The sequence below is a fragment of the Anticarsia gemmatalis genome, chromosome 11 (genome assembly GCF_050436995.1).
Source record: "Anticarsia gemmatalis isolate Benzon Research Colony breed Stoneville strain chromosome 11, ilAntGemm2 primary, whole genome shotgun sequence".
In the NCBI taxonomy this organism is placed as follows: domain Eukaryota; kingdom Metazoa; phylum Arthropoda; class Insecta; order Lepidoptera; family Erebidae; genus Anticarsia; species Anticarsia gemmatalis.
This window is the reverse complement of record NC_134755.1, coordinates 5,529,988-5,547,122: the sequence shown is the minus strand read 5'-3', so window position 1 is coordinate 5,547,122 and position 17,135 is coordinate 5,529,988. Positions and strand designations below refer to the sequence as shown.

Sequence of the window (17,135 nt, the reverse complement as noted above, 5' to 3'; positions counted from 1 at the left end):
TTTTCGGACATCGCAGTAAGCGATCGGATTTAAACGCATTCATTGCAAGATTTGTCTCCCATAAAAACGGCTGAAACAAATCTTGTCTGCCATAAAAATATAATGACATTAAACGACACAATCGCACGATAAAAAAGATGTTTAGAGTCATTAAATATTAACTATTACTATAAAACTTGAAATAGGTTTTACAATCCCAATATTAAACTCGATTGTTTAAAATTTGATATTGCCAGAAGACCTAAAGAATTAAAAATAATTAATATACTAGCAAATAAATTAAACCATTAAAATCTTAATACTTTCAGCAGAACCAACCACAAAAATACACATAGCATACCCGAACATCATTAAAAGTTGTGTAAAATTACGTTTAAACACGCCAACGATAAATAAAGATTACTGGAACGACAAACAAAGCCCTCTACGTTCGTAACTAACTCATTCTGAAGTAAATTTCCCATCCGCTTCGTCAACCTATTTTTTATCTAGTTAAGTCATATCATAATGATGACAATCTGCAACCGAAATCAAGCTACTCTGTAAACGCCCTTAAATAACTTTGTACGTCGTACCCGTTCGGCTGTTTCCGCCACTCCCCGAACGATTTCTGCTGTCTTTATTTGCAGTCAGTGTTCGCAGCCGTAGCTGTCGGCGGCGTAGCACGGCAGTCGCGTCGTAACCCTCGTAGCGCCAGGTCTACGCTGCCCTCTACAACATTATTGACGTAGAGATCTCTCTCAATTTTATTACAACAGTATAATTGGACGTTTTATTAGTAATATATAGTAATTGTAGCTTAAGTATTGGTGTTAAAATTACTTGTTAATTGATAAGTGCTTGGGAATACATCGCAACAGGTAAGGAAATCTTAATATTTATTAATTTTATATCTGAGTTTTGTACTCCACATAAAAATCTCTGATATTTAATAAAAGCTCATTCATTTTCCTTCTGTATTTTTATTAGTGAGAGAAATTCTGTTCACCTGGTTTTATTTGTTCGCCTTTTACATTTTACTTTGTCGTTTCGCATTTAATATTCGATGTAAATAATGAAGACTCGTAATACTTACGGAGCCGTTCTCGCGTTTCTATTCTTCTTCTTCATTCTAGTTTTATAATTCCGGAGGCTTATTGAGATCAGCTTTTTGATTCGACCAATGAGTGTGTTTTTGAAGACTCACTAGCATTTTCTCTTTATCGATGTTCTTCAGTAATACTTTTTACTGTAATAAAATGTCGCAGTGTGGTGCGTAATATGAACGTAAACAAAACCGGAGCTTATAATATATCGTACACTTGGCTCGCGTGTGTACGTAAGCAATATTTCATCTCGTTCAAGCTTAACGCTGGGAACAATAACCGCACAAAAACTCTCACATTTTTTGTTTAAAACTGGAGGCCGGTGCCAGAAACAACGTAAACCTATTATTTAAGGTACAACTCTTATAATTACAGAAAAACGAAAACTGTCGTGTATTTTACGGGCGCTGCTTTTTCAATTGTAGCTTTATCTCAACGTCAACGCCTCAGTCAGCCTTTCGCGTAAGGCTTTATGACACAATTTATTTTGATAACCATCGCTCGGTGGCGGCGACGTTTTTGGCTCTCCTTTGTACATGAATTTTCGTACCTCAAGCATCTCTGATACTCGTCGACATTAGAAGGAGAGTGTGTTTTGTGAGTAAATAAAGGAATGTGTAGAATGAGCTTACATTACCTCCCGTTTTACGGATGTACAAGTGTCTATTTGGCGTTCACTCTCGCTTACACCCTGGGGTCATATTGTATAGCGTCGCGAGCGCTCGAGTTAATTAATTAGCTCCTTTGATCCCGACATAGGCAGCCGCTCCGTTCCTCATGCGATCTTAACCGAAGAATGCCTCGGTTTTTATGTGCCGACCTTGTTTTCTGCTCCCAGTTTGTTTGCACAAAATGAATTATTTTTCCTCGGATGCTTTCGCTTTTCATTATATTTTGTAGTGTTTTGCGGCAGTTTTTTTTTCTGTTGCGTCTCATTTTGTGAATAATACCTTTTTTCTTTTGCCCGAAGCGTGTAATAAGAACCTTAAATGTATTGCTAATTTTCCTTTAAAGAAAAATGTGAACTGAAGATTTGATTTGGCGTAAATTTTAATGTCGATGAGAGAGCTTATATTATGTTTTATCTCATTTTAGTAGAGAACAGTACTGGTGTAAGAAATATACTCGTGACATAAATATTTCAAACCGACAACGACCAAATTGTGTTCGTGGTATCTCAGCCCCATCACAGTCATCAGCTTTTTAATGTTTCGATTTTGATCATACAATATATTCAAGCTCACGATATAGGATTTTAACTTAATCAAATAAAACATTGTTAGGCAAGGTAGACAGTTTATGAGATACGCAAGAAATAAATAAAAAAAAAACTTTGATAAATACCTTTACCTCGTCTTCATTAAATTAAAAATAAAACAAAGTGATATTTATTACTAAGGAGCAACTCACGTTACGGAAATAGCCAAGCTTTTTCTGTTCATTCTGGTCTCGGTGAACTACTTTCTTGCTGTCTCTGACTTTTAATGATTTAACGTTCCAACAAATAATTGGAACCAGGAATAGTGGCGCGACTTTTTCGTTCCTTGTTTTATCGTAGTCGTGTAATGAGAAAACAATGTTTTGAATTTAGATTTTTCATTTCCCGTGAACAATTCTGAACTATTAAATATATTAAGTCGCTCGTTTATGACCACTTGTGGACCTGGTTTTATATTCGAAGCTCGAAACTGTCTTTAATTTCCACAAAAAAACGAAATGACTTTCCAAACAACCTAATAAATAATGGTGTATGAAAAATTGTTTACTATTGTTTTGTTTTATTTCACTGCTCTTACAAAGTCTTACTATGCATGTGGCCAGTCTTTCTCGTTCGGGATTGTGAGTTATATAAATATCAATACTGCATATAAGTAAAGTATATTGGTACTTTATAAAGGTTTTAAGGTTTCGGGTATAAAATAAAGGCTAATAATGAAATATTGATATCAGAAAACTGTTAGGAATTTCAGTAATGAGGTCCTTCACCCTTTGACTTTGGCCTTTTATTTGAAATGTTAGACTTAGTAGTCAGTCTCTTTTGTAATGCGTCACAAATAACTGTTTTATTGAAATGATGATAACCGACTTTATTTATTGGTTTAGTACAGAAATATTTTTTATCACACCGTTTACAGGACTCTTTTAGATCGTTACTCAATTAATATTTAGAAAAGCTTGTGATTAAAATAAAACAAATAAAAATAAAAGGTTCCCTGTGATTCTACGATAATGTCTCGGAACAAAAAGTACATTACGATAATTATTAAGTATTAGCACCTCGCAGTTTAAAAATATTCTTACAAATTGTGTTAAAGGAAATCGATCCTAACAACAATAAAAATAGAAGCATAATTTGTGTACTTCAACTCTTTACCATCAAATTATTCCACTTTAAATTTATTTCGAGTCGACCTTGCCTGTCTTCCAACTCGTAAAATGGAACTTCAAAAAATGAATAAATAAACGCTCAACAGATGTTCAGGTCTCCTCATTATCTAAAAAGCAATTAAAGCCCAACAATAAAATAAATGGTAAGGAAAAACAACAGTGTTAATTTACTTTTAATTAAACATTTTTGTTTGTAAGTCTGTTTTGAAACATCGCGGTGGAAATTGTTATTTGTTTTACACGTGGAAGTATGCTCTGTGTTTTTTCAGCTTTCATTCGTTTTGTTCTCTTTGACTATCAGTTTCATTATAATTATCTCTTATAAAGAAGTCTGTTGACATTTCAACACACTTTATAGACGATTGTTGTCTGTTTATTGTTACTAATTCCAGGGTATCTTACTGTTAAGTTTTGTAAAAAGTCATTACTTCATTTAAATTTTGACTAAAAAAAACTACGCAATTTATACGACAGTTGATAGAGACTGTTATTTGCTGTTAAAACTTTGTTGGCCCGAGTTGATCCCAGGCGGCTACATTAATTTAGTAAATTAAGGTACCTCTAATAATATAAGCAACCGCAAAGACCTAAAAAAGGATTTAAGTCCCGTGGGATTGCGAAATACAAGAGAAATAGTACGTGACTCCAGCCTCGAGCGTCGCCAGTTAAATAATAAAAGTGTATTACAAACTTCTAAGTATCTCTATATATTATGTATGGTACTTACAAATTGTCAAAGGAACATGTACATTTGTATAAACAAATAGACAACCCGGCCCGTACTTGCCTACAATTTTAATTACATTTGGGAATAAGAGGCTCACAAGAATTTTGTTGGTTTACTTTGATATTCTTTATAAAAAGATATGTCAAGATGGAGTATGACCGGTCGCCCTTAGGGAGTTTGCGGGATGTATCGTATTACGAACTTTAACTTCCAACATGTTTTTCTGAGGCCACATAACTTATTTTACATACCACTATATAGAATATTCTAATGTTAACGTTAATAGCTAAACTCAACAAAACATAAACAACAGACTCATGAAAAATAGCACATACTTAGTAAGCTCAGATTTTTTATAGCATCAGAATTATATTTTATTTGTCTTTATTATTTATCTAATAACATCACCTCTATGGTAAAGTTAAGAATCTGTTATTTAAAATTAAGGGGCAATCAACTAAGTAAACAGTTCTTCATAAAATCTCTTGAAATTTCGACTATGGCACATATGGGCAACTGCAGTAATTTTTCAGCCTAGCTTCGCAAACACTGTTATGTTACATATACACACATCGTATACATTGATTTGTGTTACATTTAAAACAGACTATCTTATGAATGACATAGAGAATCCATGCGTTATGTATTTCTTCTTCTCCTAATCCCTCCAGATTCCCAGAGAACGTTAACTACGAAGTTATACTACATGTAGTTCATTTACCTAACTCAAGTAGTAACTTAATATGAGTTTGAAAACATGTTCGGTGATTTATGTTATCATAAGAGTTGACAGCTCATGACGAACAACATTTTTACGAGTTGCGTGGTAAGATAAGAAGTTGACGTGCTTTATTATTCTTTAGGGTACAATTCTTTATATTTTTCCTAAAAACTTTGTTAATACTGGCCCCTTTGGGACTTTATTTTATTAAATATATTGTGAATCTTCAAGATGACGGGTTAGATTAGGAAGATAGCTTTCCTAATAATTGCTTTTTTCCGTATTTTATTTTGATATTATATGAATCTGCCCACTAAGTAGAAAGTTTACCGAGAACACAAAGCTAAAACAAGAACAGCCATATTGAATTTCTAATGTCATGTAATGTTTAATACATAACCCAAGGTAGAGTTCGTCCCTGGCAGTCACGATAAGCTTGACTCATTCAGCACATTACCAATATTAAAACAATAACAGCAGGTACTTTGTGTTTAATCGGCGACGCCAACCAACAGAAAGTTTTCATTTATTAACAGCACCAACTACATTTCCGCACTAAAAGATAGAACCACAATTGAACTAGTTAATTTTAATGAAAATAACCGGCCGTTAGCAAAGTCCAACTATTTAAATTGAGATAAGCAAACAAGTACGGTCCTCCGGCACTTTTGTCACTCAGACCCCCAAAATGACAAATTAATTAAATGAATGACCCTGAAACAATAAAAGCCGGAATACCAACCCTAAACTCGGCCGAGTGGTCCATTGTTCCCTCATTGTTATCACTTGAGTGATCAACAAACAGAAAGAACAACAGGTATTATAGTGACGTCACAAAAGGCAAAGGAAATAAAATTATTACGACAGTTTTTTGTAAACAATGCTGATGGGAGTTTTATGTTCGTAATAGAATCGTGTTATGTGCTGTGCCGTCCTAGTTTTTATTGTGTTATCACGTAAGTAGGATTTTTATTGCAGTTCGGGATGGCGTTTCACGTTTCTTCCCACGTTATCTTGCTTTAATGCGGGGCCGTTTTAGACTGCTAGCGAGAAGAGGGTTGGCTTCCTTTGGACGTTTCGGTAAAATGTTGCTGCTGAGGGAAACTTGTAAAACTTTAAGTTCTACGTCAGTTTAGGTGATAAGTTAAAGTGAAACTTGAAGATGGGTTGAAGCAGCTGCAGCTTATCAAGATGAATTTAGAGAATCTAGGCCATCTGGAAGTTTCACGGGTTAAATATTTCAGTCTTCACGTCCTTATTTCAATATACTTACTTAAGTTTCAGCTTTAAATTTCATAGCCGTCTAATTAAAGCTTTTTAGGTAAAGGATAGTTTTAATTGTCACTAAAAGTTTTCGCTGCTGTGTAAGAGAAGCATAGTCTTATGTTAATTTTATTCGTTGAAGGTGCAACGTTTGCCTTCGTATACTAAAGTAAAATTACAGAAAGTGGTTTGGTGTTGTGAGGCAGACGTCTTGCGGTTCCAGAAGGGAAAAGGCTTATGTACTCTTAAACTGAATTGTATCTTAAGCTTTTATAGTTCTGAAAGTTAAATATTCGCACAATTTTCACTTACAATACAGTAAAATTTCATATTCCATTAATCCGTCAAGTGTCTGAATAAGCCGAACCAATTTTCACACAACTAACAATTTTGGCAATACCGAAATATTAAATAATAAATTGTAGTTTCGTGTCAAAACCGTTTGCGCTTCATCTCTGATTTATGTTGTACAGTCGTAAATAAAGAAAATCTTGTTCATAATTCTATGAGCATTAATAACTTCGTTGTTGTGGCACGTGCTACTGACAGGTAGGCACTACAGGTAAATAAATTTGAAATGTTAGAAAAACTAATGCGTTGTATTTATTATTGGATTCTCGGGTATAGAAGTAGAAAATTGGGAGTCCATGCAATAATGGTTTATTATAACGCCATCTTAGATTCGGCTCGGACGGTTAAATGTTCATGATGTTTTATAAAACGTAATGTGTTGCTTGAAATAGTTGTACTGGGATGTAGCGATATGAGCTATACTGTTTAAGTACATAAAAACTTTTATTGTATCACAGATAGAAAAAAAAATACTTTGTACACTATAGCACCTAGAGATTGTTGCATTCATTTCCTTGTTTATTTATATTTTTATATCATCAAACGTGAAAATTTTGGCAAGCTGTGGAATGGTTTTAAAAAATGAAATCCAAATATTATTTTCCGCCGTTAACGTAGACAGACATATCAGTGAAAAATAAAATAGAAACGGAAAAAAAATAAATTAAATTTTACTTTTTTTGTACATCCAATTTTTCAATGTTCTATTGCTAGTTTTATTGGCTGACAATGCAATTTTTATTTCATTTATGATGTACGAAAATAAACTATTACGTATTGGATAAAAATATTTTGCAAAATAAAAACTCTGGCAAAGTTTCCAAATTTTATAAATTATATAAAATCCATTTCATAATGTTTCATAAATTCCATTTCATTTCATAATTCGAGCTTATCACAAATGTAAAGTTAGGTGACCATTCAAATTTTACAATACTGAGCTGTTATAAGCAAACTCATATTTTGCTGTAATTAGCAAGACAGGCACAATATTAAAGCCTAGATTACAAATTACTTCTCATCACACCTGTCGTCAGGAAGCAACGCGCCTAATTAATTCTAATAATCCGTATCAAAAAGTTCATTATAACACAGTAACTAAGAGAAACGGCTCATAAACAACATCAATTTGGGCCGAACCCGTCTAATTGTGAGAGTGCTGTTCACGGCGACGTAACACCTGGAATGCGACGCCTTAAATCCGACGAGCTTACGACCTCACCACACCTGATACCCGGAGTTTATTCTCAGGACTGCCTAGTCACCCCACCCGATACCTCCACAGACAAAACTATACCTTCCTACACCGTAACACGGACCATTTTCACATACTCCCAACAAAACTGTTCGATAAAACGTAGGTATGAAAATATTACGCTGGTTAGTTATGAAACGATTAAGTACGTATATAATATTTAAGTTGGTACATCATCTATATTAGTCCGGGTTACCGTGGCTATAAATGTCAGGGGTAGTTAATTTCACAGTGTTTATCGCTGTTGGCTCTCGTCTTAGACTAGTCGCAAGTCTAGACCATCTATCATGTTGTCTTCATATATTCCTCTTGAATGTAGAGATAAGGTATTAGTGCGAGCGGTTTGAGTTCACTTTAGGTCATGCTTGGTTGAGCTCTGTGTATTGTTACTGACAGACGATTGCTGTTAGTGTACGGAGTTTGAGTGTGATAGGCTATGGTTGCATAAATAAGACTTTTAGGAACTTTTGGGATAACGCGTTACGTTAACGATACAATGAAATGAAAAAAAAATTGGCGACAATAACAATCAAGTAAGTGTGGCAACCGGCCTGTCATCGAGAAATTTTGTATGAAAATCTGATCAGCCACTCTGATGGGTGTCGTAGGAACTACTTTGGCAGTACATTCTAAATGTCGAACTTTCGATACTCGACAGTACCGGCTCTACAGAATCGCGCTAGTGATGTGTCTATTGGTTTTTCAATAACAATCGATATCCGCTGTCAGTTTAATCTTTTTATAACTATGACGAGTGTTCTACTACACTAGCATTTTTAATTATAGAAACTTTTTTTTTTAATCTTTGTTTCCATAATTACCGTTGTCCCGTCGAGTATTTTCACTTCACGAAGGTTAATGTCGGTCTTCGGGAACTATGTTAGTTTAATCTAAGTACAGAAGACGTTAAGTACTGCAGCTTTAACCGACAAGTTAAGTTCACGCAGTTTGATTAAGGACTTGAAGATGTTTTCTTAACAACTTCTAATAGCTTTGAGTTCCTCGGTGTATACTGAAGTAGCTTTTGACTTCAACTTCTTTATAAATCACAAAGAAAAGAGTTAATTTGATATAAAAATATATAGAGCTAGTAGTCGCCCCCGACCTCGTCCGCTTGGACTTTAGTTCTATTTTCCGTTTACTCCTATGAGTAATAGCGTGATGTTAAAAAAATTGAACTTTCAAAGCAGAATATATTTTCAATTCGAATGAGTAGTACCTGAGGTTAGCGCATTCAAAGAAACAAAAAAAAAAATCTTCAGCTTTAAGAATATTATTTTTATGGATGCGTTTGACGATATTATGCTTCTGGGGTGGTCATGAATTGTCTTTGAGAAACTGAATAATGAATATAAATAAAAAAGAAAGCAAAGTCGCACAACATGATATGATGGATTACTGCGGTTTACTTATGAATAAACAAATAAAGGACAGCCAAGAGATGCCAAAACTTCTATGACACAGTTGTGAATATAACCGTTTAGAAATAGCACCAACAGCGTGGCGAATACACCAACAAATTACGAAGTTATCCGTCCGAGTAGTTTAGGCAAAAATATTACGAGCAAACAGAAAGTGCTGGTACGCTACTTAGTCACTTTGTAAGTTAGTTTCATGAAAAAGTTGTGTAATGCAGTGGTCATTTATCTCGAACGCCAGACGCATATGCCGCTGTCCGCTTTTATATTGTATTTGTTCTATATGGCTTTTGCTGTTATGATAATCGGCTTTATGCAAGTTTATCCTTTCGGTATTCAGGTACTGTTTATTTATATCTCATCTCAACTGCTGCAATTATGTTTAACAAGGGGAAAATGAAACTTCTGTTTATTCTTTGAAATACTAGTGCGCACTAATTGCTCAGTTAGACTTTTATTTTTATTACCTACATATATAAAATCACGCATTATAAATATTTATTTATTTATAACGCCTTCTTCTCATAGAGGTAGGCAGACCAATGAACATATTAACTATCTGTTTTTGTTCTAACTCAGAATAACAAACAGAAATATTAATACTTAAGTAAATACATAACTTGTACATTGAATACAGTGAAAAATGAAATCAATAAATACGTCAATAATTCTCAGTAGGAAATAGGGTAGTCGAAGGCACAGTTTCAGACATAAATTGGGAATCAGTTTCTCAGAATATGTCGCAATCGGAACAAACTATTATTTATTCTGAGAATTAGTAAGACCATAGATTAATAATGAACGTAAACCTCTCGGAATCGAGGCTTATTTCCGTTCTGTGAAGTAGGTCGGTTTTGTTTGTTTTAAATAATATTTACATTAATACAAACAATGAATCGATTCCGAAAACACATTTTCCGGTGGAAAATATGATTTCGGTAAAATTAGGTGGTTGAATGAAATGAACGATTGATACTGACACGTGAATAAAAGTGCAGAATCAGATGTAAATATTGCAATTTTGTTTAAAAAGTCAAACCCATGTTTTGTACGATTTCAATGAATACGAATTAACTGCGAATACAAAAAAAATCTACATATATGAACTCTAAAACGGTGACGGCCACTACAAGAAAAATTATAATGAAAAATATATATTTTTACTTTATAAAAAATTACCTATAAAAAGTAAGAAGCTATAACCAAATACCAATAAAGCCGGAGACTGCCCTCTGAATACTTAATAAACTTATAATTCGCCGGAACTTCAAAAGGATGCAAAACAAGCGATCAGCATTCCGCAAGGTTCACCTGTTTATGCAAACAGAATTTCCACCTTCCCATGTTTCAAATCTCTATAAAGACTACTAAAGGAACTTTGAAATTAAACGTTACTTCGTAAAATTTGATTTACCTTTTTCTATTAACTGCTTACCGCGATAAACAAGTTCGGGCCACGCTAAATTGCCATCTGCGTAGGGTCCATAATTTCATATTTATATTTTGTTTGTTCTACCCTTTATTTAAAAGTTATTTTGTATTCTATGTTTATCTTGTATATGGAGAGAGGAAAGGATAAAGAAAATTCAATATTCTAAAGGTATCGTTATGTCGCGTTTCAAAGCTTTGAGCTTATAAATTCTGTACGTAAAATAAATAGTACGTTTGTTTCCCAAAACATCAAAGACAAAAAGATATTTTGCCTGCTTTGAATGTATACTTTATTATTTTACTTGTTAACTGAAAAGTTAATAATACTAAAATCCCGGAAGCAGTCTTAATCGATAACATTAAGTTAAATTGTCTAGTGATATGTTTTTTAACACACATTTACCGAATTTCTTTTTAGTAGGTACATTATTAAATGATAAGGCAACGTAATTAAAGATAATTTGTTATACTGTTAATTTTAGCTTACATTATTTATTCACTACTACTTAACCCATTCTTCATTGAAATTTAACAAGAAAAATTATCGACTGTCGATAAAGTGTACAAAAGACGTAGTCACTCTATCATTATTCATATTTCTTTCTAAAACCTTGTATTTTAGTTCATCGCACTACAGACCATTATTAAGGGGAATATGAGCCGGTTGTCCTAAATTACGGATATCAGTGAATAGCTGTTAATGATAGAGCGAATGACAGAAGTGGAACAAACTGACGGGTACAGGCGTGGCATTTGTGATTCCAAACGTACAAGGGTCTAAACGTTGAGATATCATTTTCTGATAATATTATTTGAAAGTTTTCGTAATTCTTTTTTTTTTATTAGCTGATTGTGTATTAATTTTCTGCTAATATTATTTAAAAGTTTTCGTATTTCAAATCTTTTTTTTATTAGCTGATTGTGTATTAAATTTAAGTTGGCATGGCTATAAATTCATATTTATTTCGGTTTGATAAAATAACTAGAGGTCACCCGCGACTTCGTCCGCGTGGAAATCCTTCCCGTGTAAATCCCGATCCTTCGGGAACTCCAGGATAAAAAATAGACTACGAGTTATTCTGGGTCTTCAGCTACCTACATACCAAATTTCATCGTAATCGATTACGTAGTATTTGCGTGAAAGAGTAGCAAAAACAAATACATACCTACTCACAAACTTTCGCATTTATAATGTTAGTAGGATGTGCAACCTTCTCATTTATATAATAATCAAGGAGCTTTATGTGTGTGGCGAGCATAAAAAGGATTAACGTGTGGTTCAGACCACGACTAAGACATAATGACCATAAGTCTAAAAAATATAATAAATCTATACGATTCAATGTTTCTTATCCCGTTGCAAACTACATTGTACACAATGTTTCGATTCCAAATTAGTCCGTTTTCCATTAACCCAGTATCCAAGTTACATACAACAAAGTACTGACGTAAGATACAATATATCCTCGATCCAATTTCGATTGTCTTCGAGAGCACAGATCTTGGAACGCAAGATATTTCCCTACTCGATAAATTCTCAAGTGAGAGACTGGAGACCGGACTGTCTAGTTCGACTTATCCGATAGTTTCCTGCTTGACATTTGAAATTATTGCACAACATAAATAGCTAAGCGTCTTGCCTTCTGAAACTGTATCATTCAAATATATTACCTAACTTAGAAAGAGGTAATTTAAGGCTAATAATTGTGTTTCCGGTAACACGACCTGAAATTGCTTTTCACAGAATACGAATCAATAAAATCTCTACCAATTGAAAAATCATCGGTCAAAGTTGTTCGACGTTAAATAAACCTTGTTTTCTAACGACCCAATTTGCCGTTCCACGTATTCGATTCATCAGCAATTCGCAAAAATTGGTCGCATAGAACAATGGCATCGTGTTATCCGTTGAAAAAACATGTCCAACCGAAAGCGGTTCGTTAAAATAAACCTAATCCTATTGCGGAAATTGTGATAACGGTCTGGTGGCCTGTCGGGCTGAGTCGGGCTACGTCGGTCGTTGTCGCTCCATGTTGTCGAGATCGTTCGCAGCCTCCCCTCTCGTATAAAGTAACAAACTCACCAGAGTAACAATTAATCGTCAATGTTGGTACTGTTACTAGTTTGACTTGCGAAGTTGATAATATGTTAATATGTTCACCCAGTTGAACGAACCGATAATGGACAAGTACGATAGCAGATTTATTTTTGGAGTGTAGACTTTTAATTACTCACTCAATTTATTAAAGTGCTCAGTATACATTTACAATTTTATGGCCTCATTGCTTTTGCTTTTACATGGATGATATCCGATATCACACTTCCTCCCTATAAATATCATGTAGGATAACCCGATGTATTTCGTAAATATTATCCCGTGATGGGTATTATTAATAATCGAAAATAAGCGTGTGCGGTGTACCGAGATAACTGGCTATCGCACAGACAGTTCCATTATATTTGCTGCGAGGCAATTTATCTCCCAGCGCTTTTTGTTGGCGATGCTTGTAAACTATGAATAGCGAAATCAATTTCAGAGCTAGCAATCGAAACCAAATGAATTTATATACATACACCGTATATACGTGCCAGCAATCATGTTGAGTTTCTAATTGTTCGCAGATTCAATGAAAATAAAAATATGGGTACAACGAGGACGTACGACATGATGAAGATAGAAACGTATATGGGAAAACAACGGATGAAGTAAACATTGTCGGTGACAGCGTGGTTTTAGCCATGTATCGTAAAGTAATGTATGCAGCGGTGGCCGCGCTGACACTACAAATAATTGGTGCAGCGCGGCTGATGTGTCCGAGTGACCCTAACTGCGTTTGCGGTGGCACGCTCGCCGTCGAACTCAATTGCAACATCGATGGTGAGTGCACTTAAATGTTGACGCTTACGAATGCCTTTTACAGCTGAACCCAGTACTGCGCAGCGCAATTTCAAATTTCCTTTACTTTATATTTTGCTTCACTTCAACTTTCTGAAGAAGATTTTAAGCCGATTAGAACATCTCGGTCGTTCGATTCATGTTGTGATTTTGTGTGTTGAAGATTTTTAAACTTAACTGTGTATTTCAGGGCGGACAATAAAGATAAACTTACTACCAAACATCTATATAAACATAAAATGTGAGAACGCAACGAGTCTCGACTATAGCAAGTTACCAAAATGTGCCAACAGCATGAGTTCATTCAAATCAGTCAGTTTTAAGGATTGCCCTCTACCATCATCTTCATTCAATGATGTTTTGACAAGTTTGGGAGTATCTAAGACTATGGCGTTGATATTTCAAAACGCAAAGAACCTATCCGGATATTTTGACAGGAAACATTTTGCAGGGTTGCAAGATTTAACTAAACTACTTTTGTCTATCAACGGGATCACACATTTACCGGATAACCTTTTCATGGACATCAATAAGCTCACATGGTTAAACATACGTTCGAATAGTATTAATCTTTCAGAAGAACTGTTTAAGCCATTGGAAAGACTAGAAACTTTAGAAATTAGTCACAATCACATGACCAATATATCTTCGAATTTATTTTCACATTTATCTTTCTTAAGAAAACTTTCGCTGTGGCAAAGCAACGTCACCTGGTTCTCTAAAGATCTTTTCACGGGTGTCGACGTGCTCGAAGAATTAGATCTCAGCTCTAACGGTCTTAACGAACTTCCCGCGTCGATATTTAAGCCTTTAAGGAAGTTAAAGAAGCTAACGCTATTCTCTAACAAGTTCTCGTCACTGCCGCAGAATTTATTCAAAAATAATGAGAAACTTGAAACGGTGGTGATATTAAACAATGATGTTAAACTGAAGGACTTGCCGAAGAATCTTTTTGGCGATCTGCCAAATTTGAAACTGATATATATTCAGCGAAGTGGACTTGAAACCATACCGTATGACGTTTTTGCCAATTCGCCACTAATCACGAACATATCATTAGCATATAATGACATAGCCACACTGCCGGAATCCATTTTTAATGATCAAATAAATTTACTCGAGTTGGACCTGAGTTATAATAAATTAAGCGAGCTCAAACCGAAACTGTTTTCATCTTTAGTAAGATTGGAAAGGCTTAAATTATGTCATAACGCTTTGGTGGCAATATCTGGGTAAGTAAAATTTTATACGAGTCTGCTGGATATCTTTTAGATTACATCACGTGACGTAATTTATTTTTTATTACAGCCAAACCTTTTCGTCCCTACTTAGCCTAATATACTTAGGCATGGAACACAACAATTTGAAAACGATTTCTTCGTATTTGTTCAGCAACAACAAACAGAGAATGTCAATATCTCTGGCGTATAATAAACTTGATTTCGAGGACAAAGAGTTAACAAATAATTCTTGGATGGTGAAAAGGACGTCGCCTTTCGCCCACACTTACAATTTAAAGCTATTGAATTTAAGTCACAATGAATTTAAAGTAGCCTTTGAAGACTGGTGGGTGAATGGCCACGAAAATTTAGATATCAGCCACAATAATATACAAAACCTTTGGGTGAGTATTTAATGAACAACGAATATTTTCTCTCACAAACTTTTTTTCTCTAATCTTTATTTGAGGATAAAGAATATTATTTACAATGTTCTTAAATCATTTTAGGGCGATGAACCCACTACGAAAAATTATCAAAACGTTATGAAAAAAGCATTGCGACACGTATGGATTTCTGAAAATCCGCTAAACTGTGAGTGTCGTAACTACATATTCTTGGATTATATGCAGGATAATACCAAAACAAAGGTGGGTATCTTATACTAATGGTACACATTTTATATCATAAAGATATAATAACACACACGAAACAACGATATTAATTCCCACAAAATATTTCAGATTGTCGATCTACAACACGTACATTGTCCGCTGTGGTCGAAGGAGGCGTGTTACATGAGGTTCACTATATTCATTTCGCTCATAACGATCGTAATATCGTTGTACATAATAATAATCATAGTATTCATAATATATAGGAAGCATATTAATCACATGTTAAAGAGGCGATTTTGTATGTACGCAAGAAATAGTGGAAAATTGGAAATGCACAACGTAGTAATTAGGTACTGTGATAACGACGAGGAATTCGTCCTCAAAGAAGTCATGCCCGTAATGAAATGCAATAAGGCACTTAAAATTCAAACAAATCCGATTAAGAATTCTAGTAACAAGGAGAATTTCATAAGAAACTTTACGAGCTGCGTCAAAGATGTGAATAAATGCACCACGCTAGTCGTGTTCTCTTCGAACTACTTAACGTCTACTTACAGTCACGTGGACATAAAGAAAATTCATAGCGAAATGTTGAAAGCGGAAAACACGATTTATGTTTTCGTCGACATCGGTCCAGAGAATTCAATATACGCATTTCTGGAGGAACAACGTGATGTCACGACGACTATAGTATGGAAGGAAACGAATTTTTGGGAGAAATTGTTCGGAATGTTGTCTGATGGACACGTGAAGGAAAAGTACATCGCGAGCTATGAACTGATGAAATCGAATCAAGTTTTCAACGCAAAGGCAAAGCTGCCTTCAAATATATCATTCTCGAAACTGCCCGATTGGCCAAACATGTACGACGTGAACACATTAACACATAGTCAAGTTTAGTTTCACTCTCTGTACTTAATTTAGCGAGGTAAAGACTGACTTCTCCGCTACGATAACATCTAATCACTCATAGATTTCGAGTTTCATTTGTTTTATATCGTTGTGTTATAGTACTTACACGGATAATGCTTGTATAAAATTTTTATAAACTATTTTATCCTGTAAAAATTAGGGTAAAGACTTATTGTTTGTAAACTGTGAATAGTAAGCCAACCCACACTTGTTCTGCGGTAAAACCATTCGATGCCTACTTCAAAGAAGTGTGTGTGTCACAATTAATAAAAGAGGCAACATGTAATCGATATGTAAGCGTTTCTTTCAAGTAAGTGTAAATAAATTTAATGAGACATTAATATAAACGAAAACATTAAAGTTTCATGGAAACTCCATGTTGTTAAGAGTTGTAAACTGCAGCTTATAATAAAACCTATACTTTAACAACAAAGTGTGTGATTTTATTTATATTACCTAAAGTATTTCTTATTCTCCACAGTGCTGTTTAGGGAGCAGTTTTAGAGCTGTTTAGGGAGCAGACAACATAACTGCTAGATAAATGTGATAAAATTTCAAATTATTAAATATCTAATATACTTATCCAGAAGAAGTGAAACCATTCCACACTTTAAGTAGTCATGATACTTTAGACACACTAGCATTCTTTTGCAAGAAGAGTCGATGTGAATGTATCATAAATAAACCAAACATTATAGAAACCGGCGTTCACATGTAAAACAACCTTTATCATGTAACATGACACATTATTGGCTCCTGCTTAGAAGCCTTACAGCCATCGCGTTAATTGAAAAGGGTATTGGGTAGTTTCTATCGATCGGTGTCCGTCGCCTGTTGTATTAGAAATTCGA

General features: G+C 34.5%; 1 protein-coding gene across 1 annotated transcript; it reads left to right on the top strand.

Annotated features, from left to right (window-relative positions):
* Positions 1-643: 643 nt before the first annotated feature.
* LOC142976678 (uncharacterized) lies at positions 644-16,297 on the top strand. Its single transcript, XM_076120174.1, has 6 exons — positions 644-860; positions 13,262-13,517; positions 13,726-14,767; positions 14,844-15,159; positions 15,265-15,405; positions 15,499-16,297. Exons 2-6 carry the CDS (start codon positions 13,379-13,381, stop codon positions 16,270-16,272), a joined length of 2,412 nt encoding a protein of 803 aa, XP_075976289.1. The 5' UTR covers positions 644-860; positions 13,262-13,378; the 3' UTR covers positions 16,273-16,297.
* The last annotated feature ends 838 nt before the right edge of the window (positions 16,298-17,135 follow it).